The following is a 15,748-nucleotide window of genomic DNA, read 5'->3' on the forward strand; positions in this document are numbered from 1 at the left end:
ATGGAGCTACTAATTAGAGAATTTTATGGGAAATTAATTTGACTGCGCCACTTGAAAAATGTTGTAAAATTAAGTTATAATTGTGGGTTCGTTTTCTGGTTTCCAGGTGTTTTCGGGCAACCATGGACAGAGCGGGCAGAAGGTCTACAATCGGAAAATCAGAGCCAGGGGCGTCACTCAAGGTAATTTAATTAGGCAATCCAATTCCAAGTGGAAAAACCTATCTTTAGGTGAGGAAATTTTAAAATGGATAAGTGCAGCAAACGTATTGGATATCTGAAAGCACACATTCATTTCATTTCAAATAACATTTAGATCTTTATTCTTTATGAAACTGCCGCAAACGTGAGATTTTATGACTAATAGATGCATCATCCTCGAAGCAAAAAGTATTCACCCACTCAAAGGATCTGTTCCCACGCTGTAACCATTAATTTTCATGGTAAATGCACCAAAAATACTGCCAGGCATTTCCATTTAACAACACTAGCTTATGGTCTTGATCGTACTTGACTTGCCTTGTTAGCACTTGGACAACACTTCACCCACGAGACCGATACTGGGACCGAAACTCGTCGGCAATTTACATAACAAGACCAGTTCCCAAGGCAGTCCCAGGCAGGCAGGCAGACAGACACACATTTTGGGGAGGAGGAGGAAAGACAATCAGTGGCGCTCTACAAAACTCCCGAAGCCTGTCAACGCATAATCCATCAAAAACATGAACAATCCGAGGGACATGTGAGAGTTAACAAACGGGGAACAGTGTGGTGGCAACTACTAGAAACAAACATTAGGAGGGGGCTGGGGATGGGGATGGGAGAAGACCCCCTGGGCCCCCTGGGCGATCGAAATCAATTTGGCGCTTTACCACACGAACATGCCCCACACATGACACGCCCACCCGTCCGTCTGCGCGTCTGTACGGCCGTGCGTCCGCCTGTTCGTCTGTCTATCTCCACTCGGAGTCGCACAAATGCCCCACAGGAATAGCTCGAACCAGGCCTAGTCGAGACGGAAAAGCCACAGCTACAGCTACTGCCATAGCCAGAGCCAGCGACAGAGCCCAGTCCGATTGAGAGTCGGAGACAGAGCAAGCACCTAGCTCTAATTGGGCATAATTTAAATTCCGCTCGTGAGCGCCATGAATTGTATTTAACGTTTTGGCGCTTCCCCAACTTGGACTGCGACTCTCTTCGGGCTTTTGGCATTGGCGGTAAATTTCATTTGATTTTATTTGGTTTTCCACAGTGTGGCTATTGGCTACTGGCTACTGGCTACTGGCGCAAGGAGCAGAGATCGCAGACGATGATCCTCATGAATACTTCCTTATTTGTTTCCAGCTCTTTCTGGCCTGGCCGGGCCCAGCCTGGCTCAATGTGTGTTTGTTTTCAGCTCTCTGCTTAATTGGTTTTGCGCCTCGAGCTGCCCGAGTCACACAGAAATAGAAAAGGAAACAGAAACAGAAATAGCAACAGGAAAGATATAGAGAGAACGATTGGGATAAAGTTTCGATGCCTTAGTTTTGATTAGGAGGCGGCTATTAGAAAATTGAATATATGTATGTACAAATGTGTGTGGGCTTGGATCTGTTTTAGCAGTGTGTGAAAGGTTGGGGAATGCGATTTGTATCCAGTGAATGGTATGCCGGCAACCGGCAGCAACGGGTAATGGTCGTGCAGCTCTCAGTGGGTCGTGTGGCGAATGGATGGGTGGGTCATCCATTGAAAAACAATTACTCGGTAATTGTAGTTTTCACTGTACTCGAAATTTTCCCTAGAAAGAGTTAAACTGCAGCCAAATGAATTAACTAATAATGAGAATTAAAATAAATATATAACAGATGTACGTTAGCAGGCAGGGTAGAACAGATTTTGGGATGTGAAGGGCAAGGATGTGATTAATTCGCTAAGCTCTCATTTCATTTTCAATTACCATTCAAGGTAATGTGATTCTGTGGTGATTTTGCATTCAAGGTAACCCATTCGAGAAGGAGGATCAAGAAAACCAGTCCCTGGGTTTAACAGATTGTTTTTCAATCTCTCTAATGACATTCCAATACTTAAAGACCAATTTCAGTGGAACTGACGGCAGGAAGTCCTGTTCCACTTTTCAATGACCCATTCTTAGCCTAAGACATCCCTTTCATTCCTTCCATTGGCATCCCAAGGCCAAAAGTGTCCTCTCCCCGTCTCTTTCGGTGGCTTCGTTCCCGCCTCTCTTCCTGTTGCGCACTTGCGCCAAACAATTTGTAAGCCATCATTTCAATTAAGATGCATAAATCACGCCGAAATCAGCAGCCTCATCCACGGCAACAGCTTCAGCAACAGCAACAGCAACATCATCATCCCCGTCATGGACATGGTTATCCTCTGCGTACACATCGTTATCCTCAAGTACGTCGGGCACTTAAACCAGCGCTGGGCATGCGCAGTGCGCACAGCCTCCAGAAACCCGTACACACTGAGAGGAGAGACCTTTTTCATTCTCTCCAATCGCGTTCGAGCTCGTTTCATGTTGATGCCGCCTTGGGTTTGGTTCTCGTTTTTGGTAAACGAACCAATTTAAACGGCGCAACGACAATGGATAAGTGCGGGAGGGAGGAGGTGGAGTGGGCGCAGGTTAGTTCAATCCTTGTCATGGGATGGATGCCAAGGGATTGGGCTTGCCGATGCCGATCCCAATCCCCGGCAATTGCAGCTCTTTTAGCGGGCTCGTGAAACTGCTGTTTCACGCTTCGACAAATGCCCTTTGTGCCGAAGTGCAGCAGCAGCGGCAGCGGCAGCGGCAACAACAAATTGCATCAGATACAAAAGGGCCTCTGCTCTGCTCCGCTTTGCTCCGCTCCGCTCTGCTCACTTGCAGATAGTCGTACGTTCGACATCGGATGGAACGCAAACTTATTAGGAGCAACGAGGTATTTATGTAAGTGCCACACGATTGGCCTGCAAATAGCCGCGGGCAACATGAAACGTGCGCCACCGTAAAACGGCGAAGGATGAGCTCTCGCATGAGTGCAGCCGGCATTTGTATCTTTCAGATACGAGAGCGTTCGAGCCGGCGTTAAGTGCCACAATTCGATGCGCACCTTCAGGGCCTGGCTCTTCACCTGCTGCTTCGCCGAGGGAAACAACAAAATCACCGCAAGGATAATCATAAATGGCCGTAGGACATTTAGAGTCGACGGAGCAGAAGCAGCAGCAGCAGGCCGTTCAGACCCTCAACCTCCGCCAAACTGTCAAATCGAATTGCCTGACAAACAATACATTGTACAAGAAGTGACGAAGGCAGGGAAAGAAAACAAGGAGCCGACAACAAAGACAAGGGCTTCAAGGACCACAAATATTTTCTTTAACGCACCGGGAGTTTCCCCACGGCTGAGTGCCGGATTTGTTCCCTAGTTAGCCGATACCCCGGGTAAATTCAAGCGAATTGGTCATCGTTTCTCGAAGAAACAGGTAAACATTGAAAGACCAGAACTAAAGAGAACTGGCACTGACCAAAGAGAGTGTGCCGACATCGAAAGAGAACGAAACTATCGATGGATCGTAAGTCAGTTTAGAATGTTTCTGGCTGAAAAAGCAGGCATTGAAAAAACAAAGAATCTTAAAATAAGAGAGAGATTTATTTAAATCATTTTGGTAACGTATTCCAATGGAATTGAAAAACTTTCTTATTATCATAAGGTGTTTCTAGTATAACATAATACTTTTACCATAACAATCCATTAAGTATATTCTTATCCTGAGCTGTTGCGTTGTATTGATTGGACTGTCTACATGAACAGAAAGGCATCCGTAGCTCTTGTATACTTACTTTGGATTTCCAAGGTATCTGTTTCCTTTTTCAGTTAACAGAATATCACAATATAACACTTCAACGGAAAGATCAATGAAATTCCCAATTATGATCAGAAGTGTAAGATTTCTCAACACCTGTTGGTCTGTGCGATAGTATTTTTCTAAGCAATAACTAAAGTAACCAATCACAGAAATAGAGTTAAAAGTCCTCTGCGATCGTGGAATAAAGTGGCAAAGGACTATCAATATAATCAGCATTTACCTACTCCGTGGTATGCCCATACGACGTCGTCTGTTTCGTCGGCTTTTCTCCAGTCTCCAGTCTCCAGTACAGTTCGTTTTGAGTGCAACTTCCCGAATTCGATCGTGTCGACACACACACACTCGCGCAGAAACGAGCGACCGCTCGTTTCGTTCGGCCCGAAGTGCAAGCGTTCGAATGAACGAACGGCACCAGTTCGCATTTCGAATTTGACGGTCGTTTGCGTAGGACGGAGAGACACGCGCCGCCTATGGTTCCGTTCCGTTCCGGTTGTGATGGGTGAATTCTAGATGATAGTGCCTTCGAGAAGTGCTGTAGTGCTGTAGTGCGATAAATGAGAGTGCAATAAAGTTAAATGGAAATTAAGCGATAAGCCACTGCAAATAATCATAAAGTAATGAATGCAAAAGCAATTTATGCAATTGCCGAGGGCCTGCAACAAGATCGAAAGTGCTGCTGCTGCTTCTGCTTCTGCTGTTGAGTTTCGTCTCGTTTCGGTTCTTTCCGCCGCACATCGAGGAGGATACCGAAATAGCTGCAGAAGAAATTTGTGCCTGTCGCCGAGCGGGAAAGTGTAAATGTGTCTGAAGCCAAAATAAAATTAAATAGCGCAAAAATGTTCGAGTAGAGAAGTTGCAGCAAAATAAAAGTGAGAAATTCGCAAGAGCAAATGTGCAAGAAATGTGCAAATCGAAATAAAAAATTCAAGCGGAAATCGTAAATGAGCTGCAAGCAAATAATACAGCAACAAAAACTACAATCTGTGTGGTGCATACGAGTATTAATCAGATTATGAATGAAAATATCAAGCAATGTGAAGCTTGAGGCTGAATAGGCTTTCTGTGGCAGAAGGAAAAAATCTAATAATTGAAAATAGTTCAACGTTCCAAGTTCAAAGTCGAAAGTGGGAAATGTGTTGCTAGTTAGTGCCCTCAAAATATTTAACATGCAAATCAGACAGCTACTCATCCGGGGGTACCTTGGCCTGGTCCTGCTCCTGGTCCTGTTTGCCATCGACTGCCAGGCCAAGCGTAAGGGCAAGCGATTACACGGCCTGTCCCCAGCCCAAATGCTCAAGGAATACGACCTGCCAGCTCTCAACGATAGCTCCCAGGAGCTGTCGCAGAGCATTGTCTCCTGGACAGGAGCGCGCATCCAGCAGAAGAGCCAGAAGAAGCAATCGACGCAGTCGACGCAATCAATGCGGCGGCGGAAAACCAAGAGTGGCCTCCTCATAGAAAGTAACATTTCGGAGGAGGAGTCAACTTCAACGGTGACTTCATCATCCCCATACTCGTCGGAGTCCCTCGCCAAGAAAAAATCATCGCAGCGTCGCCGCAACGGGCGATTGCAGAGGCCAGGGGGAGCCGGCAGGCCGAATGCCAATGGTAAGTGCCTATAACTATGGTCAAGTCTTCTAAATATGGTTCTCTGATCGATTTGCTCGAGTTGCTCGCGTTTGGCTTCCTGGTCTCCGGTCTCCGATCTCCGATCTCTGATCTGGTCGTGTGCAGCGTGTCTCGGCTCCATATTTGGTCGCTCAAGTTGAAAGAACTTTCATGTGAAAGTTGTGACAGGAGGAAGAGATTCTTTAATTTTTTGCTTTTTGTCTTTCTTTATATTTTTTTGTAATTCTATACGTTATTACGTGAGAGGTCCAGTTATGGTCCAGCAATGTCGTAGTTGTCGTCGTCGTCGTCGTCGTCGTCGTCGCCTTGGTCTTGGCTTGTTAGCTGCCCCGGCCCTGTGTTGCCTTTGCCGTTGCCGTTGCCAATGCTGTCCGCAGCAGCTCCATGGAATGGAGGAGCTTTGCTTTGTGTTATGTGAACTTTGCCTATTAGGCGGAATATGAAATGCTCGCTCTGGCCTGGCCTGGCCAACAACTGGAGGGAGACTGATCGATCTCTGGCTTTGGCACTGTGAACTCTGTAACCGTTTGGGGGGAATAGGAAACAGTCGTGGTCTAAGGAAGACGTTTCATAGAGTTTTTTCTCCTGCTCATCTTTGGATTGGAACACCGCAAGCTAACCCAGTGCCCCATCCCATTAAAGCGGTTCAAAATCCAAACAGATTCAGACAGCAGTCAAAACAATTTACAGTCTTACCTCCGTACAACAATTGGTACGGCAATTGAATCGAACAACATGGTAATTCCAGGCATGGAACAAAAGCGATCCGCAAAGATGAATAGAGGAACACTCTAGAAACTCACGAAATGTGTACTCTGACGTTTAGATGTTCTATGCAGCCCTTGGAGAATGTCTGAGAGACGGGCCTGTGCGGGTTTGAGCACTTCCAGCCAGCACACATGACCCCGTGCTGCAGGAGGGAGGAGTGAAAGAACAGATTGAGGACAACAATAGCGCCAGGGACCACAGTTGTTGTCGCCGTAATTGTGGTCGGGAGTCTGAGAGGCAACGGCAGCAGCAACAATGGACAATTGTTAGGTAGGTCGTCTCTAGAGTCTCTAGAGAGGATAATTGATGGAGGCATGCGTATCGCATTCGGGAAAGCCTCACGCGCTAATAGGAACATATGTTTTCGGGCCCCTCTCTGCCGGAGCGGCGGTGGGAGGGATCATCGACCATAACCCACACACATGGCATGGCCAGAAAGGAAAAAGGGTTTATTAAAATATCTTCTCTTTCCGACGAATGCCATTAAATGGTTATAAAACCTAAGTGGCTTATCGTGTCTCCGGCGGAAAACTTTTGTCATAAAAATTTGTTTTGGAAACCGAAAATTTGCTCTGGCTTGAATGCTGGTATTCTTACCAATAAAAGTAGGGAGCTTCCAGGTTGCGTGTCGAAATATTTGGAGAAATTTCATTGTTGGGTTATTATGATAATCGCTCCTCAATGCCAGAGTGTGGCTAATACCGACGTGGCCGATGATTAGCCCAGAAAGATAAGAGCTAATATTATGTGAGAAAGAGTTGAAGAACTCAAAGCACATCAGAATGGTCTTCTCAGGCATTCCAAAGTCCACGCAGCTACAAACTCATGTATTACACATTCACATTCCCACAAGCTCACTCAACTCCTGGAAAAGTGTTTATCAAGTGGCTAAAACCGCCACATCGGCGCAACTTTTTAGTGAGTGATCAATTCCGATTGATTTCCGATTCGATAATGATTGCAAATCAATTCCAAATCATTAAATGGTAAGTCGATTCAATGGTACACTTTTCAACGTTTAAGCCTTGAAGACATGAATGCGAATCGATAGAGCAAATTATTGACGATTATTTCGAGCTGCGATGAAACGCAGTTATAACGCCCAAACGAGACTACTTATTGGCATTAATTGATTGATTGATTGGCTTGGCCCGCTCCGGTCCGGCTTCGGTCCGTTCCGTACCGTTTCGCTTGGAGTTGGATTAGAGAAAACGAAAGTTTCCCCATGGCGAAATGCGTCGCCACAGATACGGATACTCGAACAACCAATTCAGAGATACAAAAGATGCGAGCGACGATTGACCCACGCTGCATTTCCGCCCTGCTCCGAACAGTTCGGGTGTTGTGCTGTCCATTAAGCCATGCCCAATCAGGCACACAGATGGATACCGCAGACACACACTTTATCAGCTCATTAAGCATCTTGTGGATACATTCTTTACACTGGCAGCCATAAGTCATGGCCATACATAGGTATGTATGTATGTATGTATGTATGTACATATGGCCAGCGGCTGTTTGCTGTTCGCTGCCGTTTGTAGAGTGTTTGGGAAGAGTGCACTCTTCATTGATTTTCCCTCAGCTCGCTTCGCTTCGCATTGCCTTGTTTCTGTTTGTTTCTTGTTAACTGCATTACACAATGAATGCCCAACGCCAGAGCCAGAGCCAGAGCCAGAGCGACTGCTGCTTCTGGAAACTTAGATTTGTGGGAAAAATGTTCGGCGGTACAGTCCGTCCCCCTGCTGACTGACCCCTGCTTGTCATTCAGCTTTATTTGCTTTTAATGTTTTATTGACATGTGAAGTTCGTAAAAGTTGAGTGAACTCTGGTCTTTATGGTCGCTTTTCTATTGCCATCGAAAATGCCGCTTCGGCCAGTGCGTGAAAAGCAAAAGTTTTTAACTTGAAGAGGCTTCCCATAAGCCGAATCGATGGGAAAAGATAAATCGTGTATTTATGATGGAACTAATGGAAATGATGTGCCAAGACGGGAGAATTTTTCATCGAATTGCGGCTGCATTTGACTATGATCTACCGCTCATATACGCGTATCGTTCCCTTTGTAACTCGGACTTGTTTATCGCTTATAAATCTCTCATCTCTCACCTGAATACCACCTGAGTACTCCCCTGCCTGCCCAGGCCCAGGCCCAGACCCAGACCCTAGCCCTTTGTTGTGATAATTTATTTAAATGCACTTTATAGATCTGTCGAGTGAGCAACACCTGGCGGCCTGGTTCCCCCTGCACGCCCCAGCGGAAGTGCACACGATGGATGCAGAAGACAGCTGGCAAGCAAAATAAACGCCACACTGAAAGAAACTCGCTCCATATCCCAGTGTCCATCCAGAGTCCTCGGAAAACATATCAAAACTTGCCCAGTACAAAAGGAAGGATTCGCCTGATGGGAAAACAATTGCCGAACTCATTAAAACATAAACAATAGGCCCTGCTGTTGGATTGGTGGATTGTTCTTGTTCCTTGGGTAACTCGATATCGAAACTTAATACATCTCTGGGCTGAAACGGTTCTGACAAAGCCTTTTGAAGTCCCTCTGTAAATCAAGCACTCCCGCCGCCACATAAAACAAGAGTTGAGGAGCATTAAAATATTTTTATAGACCACACAACCGAACAGAATAGAAACCGAATGGAACAGAACAGAACTAAGGCCAAGAAGCACAGAACTCCACATGTACTCGTAAATATCCAAAACAAAGTACCAACGGGGGGAGTGGCTGGAGTTCGTTTATAAACAAACAGTTCTGCGCTGTGGGCTAAACAATAGCGACTTTAACACCAACTTCGGCTGACCAACAGACGCCACAAATGATCTATGGAAATTCCTCAACATCACCATCAACAGCAGCAACAGGCGAAACAAAATGAATCGGAGTTTACACAAATGAGAACGTTTCCCTTTCCCCGGTTTATGCTTAATTGCGGGGCCGAGATTTTTGATGGTGGCCCATCTAACCGATGGGATACCAGGTCTCCCAGAAGGGATTGGACTTACTTTGAAGTGACCCCAACTCTCCAGCTGTCCAGCTGTCCGGCTGGTGCCTGGGTCTCTGGGTCCCTGGCTCCCTGGTCCGTCCGTCCACGTGAGTTTTGTGTTTGCATTGGCTATAAATTAATGTTATAGACCAAGTTTTGATAAGGCATTGACGCCGTCTGCTCGGCGGCGACGACAACCGCCAGAGCAACAACAACCACGATGACGGCCACCGGAACATTTAACGGGTCAGCTGTGGTTGTTGATGTGCAGTCAGAGTCGGAGTCAGTCGTTGGTGGGTTAAGCGTGCGGGTAGTGTTGGGGGGCATGCCACAACGGACGAACGGACGGACGGACGGACGGACGGGACGGGCCCAGAGAGTGTATAACAAATTCGAAGCTCGTTAGTGCAGACACTTGAGATAAGAGATGGGAGAGCGAATAAATTGTTTCTAGTCTCCGGATTGTTTTCTTCCCAAGAAGTGGGTCACCATTTGGTGAAGAAGCTATTGTGCATGGAACAGCTGTCTTTGGTGGAGTTGATGCAATGGAAAGGTGCCCCTTTCGAAGGAGATACTAATTGAATCAAAGCTGAATGAAAGGTTCATAAAAATGGGGCATGGGAATAGCAGATGATCTACTACACCAATATAAGAAGATTTATTAAACAAGTACTCCCTAATTATTGTAGGATAATCAGATATGTGGGACTCGTCGTACCTGCTGGGCTTCCACAAACGAGGTACATATGATCCCTAGTCTATACCGATCATCGATACCGATACTGAGAGTCGGACTGGAGGAGCTGGAAATCGTTCAAATCGAGTCGATGTTGCATCATCTGTAATACGTATAAAACTACGAACTATTCTAGACACCTTGTACCCCATTTGAAACCAATAATAAATGATATAAGGACTACATTCCTACATATGTACATATATATTATTTTAATATTATTAATAGGAGATGGAAAAAAGGTTTATCCACAGATTTCACAAATGAATTTTCATGAATTTTAAAGTGTATGAATAACTTCGATCAACATTCGATTTGATAGAAGACCGACAACTTCTTTGCGTTTATCATTCACAAATAAACTTCTCACGGCCTCCGTATCGAGTGGCAGCGTCGCCCAATCCAACAATACCAGTATATCCCCACATGATCAACAGGTTGAATGGAACACTTTCATGTTCCACTTTGTACGATGTCTCGTAGCCTCTGCCAAGAGCGGTCGGTCGTTGTCGTTATCAGGCTGTTTGTCAGATAAACGATCGTTGATCGAATGCCTCGACAACTGTCATTGAACTTCATTGATAAATGCCCAAGGGAAGCAGGTACAACTCCAGGTCTGATTCGGGGAGAGACCAAGATAGAACCCACTGCCGAAAAGTATCGACTTGCGATCCGAGTGATATACTAAACACATACAGTCCCTCCAGTTCAGTCCCATGGCTTGCCCAGTGTCGGATTACAGTTTCTACCTGTTGCGACCGTCGTGATAGTCAAGGAACACTCTGGTCGGACGTAATGGCCTTAAATCGTGGCAAATACATCAACATCAAGCCCCTGCGTGTCAACACAGCCAACTCCTACGGCCTGCACTCCTCCCATCTGTGGAAGATAGAACGCTTTAGTTTGCTTTTCTTGAAAGGGAAACTCATGATTTCCTTCGACGAACGGCGGAAAGCACTCGAAAGTCTTGTGTAAATATTATAGGCAGTCAATCGAGCAGGCTGTCAGGGCCGTGGACTAATAATTCTTTATGTTCGCGCCGAAAGAAGTTCTTCCGTTCATCCGTTCTTCCGAGCTGGTATTGAAAGCGATTGAAAGCGATTCTCCCCAAACTAATCAAACTGATGAAAGATCAATAAAATAATAGCGGCCTGGTTGATCTTCCCGATCTTTTCCTACGAAATGTGGCACAGGATGTGGGAGCGATGGTGGTGATGCTGGAGCGGGAGTTTCAGCGTTCCTGGGAAACATACCATCCTATTGATACTCGTACTCCTCTGCTGAGATCAAGGCTGGTGATGAAAGTGCTTTGCTGATCAATCTAGTTGCTATATTACCGCACTGACTCATCCCTCGGACAGACGCAGACGACCTCCACAAGATTGTGTTGCAGCATCCTCCTTGTCACTGTCTGTGTATCTTTTACCCACTTACAAGGCGAGTACAAGTGCGCCGACAATCAGCGACAACTTTCCGCCAATCTATTTTGAATGTGGTAGACGACGAGCGAGTGAAGGCGCAACGGTGGCTCATCCATCAACAGACAATGCCCAGGGGCTGCTGGAATTAATAGTGGAGGACGGAGAGTCGGGGGGAGACTACTGGCAGGCAGACAAGCTGACAGATAGCTGCCGAAACGTGCCTCCGAACATGAGTCACGCATAGAGTGTGAAAATCCGGAGACCCCTCCCGACGATACAGCTTGGCCCACAAGGGAAGGAATGGCATGCCCCCTGGAAATTGCGGTGCGGCAACGCCCACGCGGAGTTAGTGCAAAATGTTTTCAGGGGACATGAGTAATGGAAAAGTGCATTATGAGTGCAACCTGGAAAATGGGTTTCCACAAATACACACACACACACACAGACACACATAGAGTTTTGCCCATTAAAATGCCAAAATCAAGTTGGAGCCTGAAAAGTAATGAAACGACAAAACAAATTGTCTGCAGACACGCGCTGCCAACACGCTGAAAGCCGGTAGAACCGACAGCCGAAACCCGAAAGCCGAATGCCGAAAGCCGTCCGGGAAAGCAGTGGAGCGCAGAAGATCAGGTTCAGCCCCTGGCTGGGGCTCTGGCTCTGGCTCTGGCTCTAGGTTCGGGTTCAGGTTCAAGTCTAGCTGTCGCCTGCCGTTGGCGGCCTGTCTCCTGGCTTACGGCCTGTCTCCTGACAGCTCTGGGCACCATCAGCAGCAGCCCCAGCATCACCGCTGGCATCGATTGAAACATTTGGCACTCGTATTGCCATTGATTAGTGTTCTAAATAACGCAACTGTCGTGTATCGGCGGGGAATTGACACGGCGCATGCAAAGCGATCGCCAGATCAGGGTGATCAGGGATGGGATGGTGTCCGATTCGGGCGGGGGGCTTTTTGGGGATTGGGATCAGAGAGGCGACCGACTCGACTCGACACGACGCCTGACAAATTGCTTAATTAATACGACTCGAAGGCTATTTGTTGCTGGAACCAGTTATTGACATTTCTTTAATGAAAATTCGAGTTGCACAGAAAATATTTCGATTTCGTTTTTGTAAAAATTACTCTTGGCTGCTCTCTGTCCGGCTGTCATAATTATTTTGCGGTTTTTTTGGGGTGTCCTAGAAATATATGCTATGTATGTTTTTATGACATGCTTGAATGTTCATTAGCGACTCAATCAAAATGATGCCAGGATTCCCATAAGTTCCATCAAGTTTTCGTATCGAACGTTCACTGAATCTTGGCCAGATGGGTATATGCCATTTTCCTGAGCAAAACTGCTGACTTTATAGCCAGTGTCTCGTAGGCTTAACAGTTAGGCCGCTCAATTTGGCTTGGAAATTTCTCAAGCATTTTCGCATTCAACTTAGGAGATAATTCCCCCACAGCTTGTTCAATAAAATCGTTAATTGCCACTCAAATGGACAACATTTCTGTGACGCGGACGCGACAGGATAAAGGCTTATCAAGTTGCAATAACAAAAACCAACAGCACCGGCAGAGGAGTGGGGCAAAACTGGTTGGACGGTCCGCTGTGCCGGAGACAGGGCGATAAAAATTTGTAGTCAAAAAGAGAGATACGAATCATCAACAGCGTCAGGCGACATGCGACGTAAACAAGCCAAATTAATGCAATTTCTTCTCAATGTATTGAACGTATTGCATACGTATTGTATGCACTGTAGTATGAACAATTAACCAACTCCTTGGTGGTGCTGGTGGCTTGGACAATTGGCCAAGTCAGTGGCCACTCGGCGGCGCCATCAAATGGTTCAAACGGCGCCTACAGCGCCTACAGATCGTGGCTTCGTCGGCGCCTTTTTACAACCAAAACTAACGCGCTTACGGACCATGTGCTAATTAAATAGTTTACAAGTCAACTCTGATTGCAGGAGGGTTGGCGATGGCGGTGGAGGTGGCGGTGGCGTTGGCGCTGGCACAGGCCCAGGCAAACGCCAGGATTTATGGCAGTCTGTCCGAAAGTCGAAAATTTTCGGGGCGGGCCAATGGGTTTATAAACTTGTCTCCGACGTCTCTCTTGCGGGTAAATGATTTGTTTATAGCCGATCGCATATAGCGTGTGCCATTAATGGCTGCTGTTTCGGACTAACAGCAGTCCCAGAGGCAGTCCAAGAGGCAGTGGCAGTCGGAGATGGCCGAGCGACCCAGTTAATGTTGACTGAATCGCCGGTTAACTCGTTAAAAAGCCACAAAACACCGAACACAGTCGTAAATTTAATGCTCTTATGGAGCAATTTTAGAATCGGTTAAGGAATACTAAAGATTGTCATGCATACAGCTTGGGATATGAGTGAGATCTCTTTTATTTCGATTGAAATTCAATTATTATATTCGATTTTCTTTTGGAATGCAGGTAACCCACCAAGAGGCTCACATCTACGCGAGGTTTTTTCATATCACACTAAAGCCGGAGATTATTATAATAATCTTGCGTCATCTTGCAGTCAGACTTATGTATGAGTATCATGTCTCGTTTCGTTTCGCTTCCTTTCTTGTGCACCCAAGAAATTCCTTAACTTCGATTCAATCTCCCTTAGTTTCCCTTTCTTTTTCTGGCTTTTCCTGTGACTGCCCATGCCACTGCCACTGCGACTGTGACCCATCCTCAGACATAATCTCAGTCTGTCTAGACAGACCACAACGGCGACACAACTTGTCAGCCCCTGTCCGGACCTCGGGCCGGAGGAGATGACTCAGATTTTATAAATTTAATTATGACATTACTTATTATGCGACTCTCGCCTTGACTCCGGACTCGGGACCGGGACTCGAGTGAAGAAAAGGGGAATTCTCGAATGATGTAGAGAAGAAGTGAGTAAAAACAATCCAGTAGAAGTCGAGTTATTAATTAAATCTGACAGCTTTTGACAAATTAACAGTGCACCGAAATCACTGAGAGGGATACCCCCCGCAACAGAAGTGTGGGCGACTCGTGGCTCTCTCTTCCAGAGGCTTAAGCGCGTTCTCCTGCGGATATCGAGTATCGCAAAGCTCACCCAAACCGAACCCACTCAGGCGAAACTAATGACTGCGATACGAGTATGAGATGGGATCTCAAAGACCCAAAAATGAGATCTCGTTTGCGCCTGCGCAGCATTCAGACCGGCGCAGCGCAGTGCAGTGTTGGTAAACACAAGACAAATGCATTTCGAGTGATTGGCAAACACTGCCAGGCCGCCAGGCCATTGAGCCATTCATTTGTCCCCCTTTCCATGCCCCGTGCAATGGCCGTATGGATATGGATAATGGCTGAATGAACATTTCGACGCCTTTTCGTGCACTTTAAGACTGCGAGATTGCAAGTGTCCGATAAGAGCTTTTGGCTCGTAAATCGTGATAATTATCGCAGTACAAGTGCCCCGAAGGTTGCACTGCCCACCACTACCCCAACCTCATCACCAAATATCTTTAAGTTTTCGTGGCGCTTATTAAATTATTAAATGAACCGCTACACGAACAGATTTTGCTGGTGGCTTACACAATTCCGATGCGCGATTAGATAAAAGTCTCGTCAGCTTTGAAGCTCAGGCGAAACGAGTCGCCTAATTAGGCGCCCATAGCTTGTTAGATGGCGATGGGAAAAGGCACCAATTTGAAGGGGACGTCGTGTTCATTCGGGCATTAAGAACATTTTGACAAAATATTTTATTAGCTAGAGAGCAGGATGGGTCGCTAGGGCAAGAAATTGGCAAGAGAAGATCAACAGGCACACGGAGAGAACGTATGGGTGTATCCCTAAACTAGAGATTAAGTGCTGTCGAAATGATATCTGTGTGGACTCTGCGGACGGGTCTACTCTTTCTTGAATGTCACACAATTACAAATCAGATCAGAAACTAAACCACACTTCACACACGCAAAATTTTCAGCAAACATTTCCTTTCCTTTCGCGACCAAAGTCTAAACCAAACATCCGCATGGAGGAAAGACTTTGAGAACTTTTCTTCGTCTGTGACTGCAGTGACAACTGCAGCAAAAGTTTTACGATTCCCGATGGATGGGCGGGTTCTGGAACGCAGCTGGGAGAGATGGGGGAGATGGCAGAGATGGGAGGGCGGGACTGGTCTGGGTACAGGTACTTGAAAAATTAATGTACCCGGTCGGTGTTGGCAGCCAAACGCTTGACTTGTCCTCGAGGCTCGGGAAAAATGCATAGACAAATGTCAAATATTTATTGAAAATAAACAAAACTGGCTAACAAATAAACAAACTGACAAACAAGACGACGATGACGACGACGACACGACAAAGATGGGCTTGCGGATGGGGAAGTCAAC

The 15,748-nt window shown here is 46.3% G+C and overlaps 1 protein-coding gene across 2 annotated transcripts in view; it reads left to right on the top strand.

Annotated features, from left to right (window-relative positions):
* Positions 1 to 4,213: 4,213 nt before the first annotated feature.
* wb (wing blister) overlaps positions 4,214 to 15,748 on the top strand; it is a 76,336-nt gene continuing 64,801 nt past the window's right edge. Inside the window, exon 1 of one of the 2 annotated variants that reach the window (XM_015181305.2) lies at positions 4,214 to 5,450. In XM_015181305.2, coding sequence (XP_015036791.2) covers positions 5,009 to 5,450 — 442 coding nt within the window. In that variant the 5' untranslated portion in view covers positions 4,214 to 5,008. The remainder of the gene's footprint in view (positions 5,451 to 15,748) is intronic. The other variant, XM_001356167.4, reaches the window with a different exon arrangement.

This window comes from Drosophila pseudoobscura, chromosome 4, assembly GCF_009870125.1.
Source record: "Drosophila pseudoobscura strain MV-25-SWS-2005 chromosome 4, UCI_Dpse_MV25, whole genome shotgun sequence".
NCBI lineage: Eukaryota > Metazoa > Arthropoda > Insecta > Diptera > Drosophilidae > Drosophila > Drosophila pseudoobscura.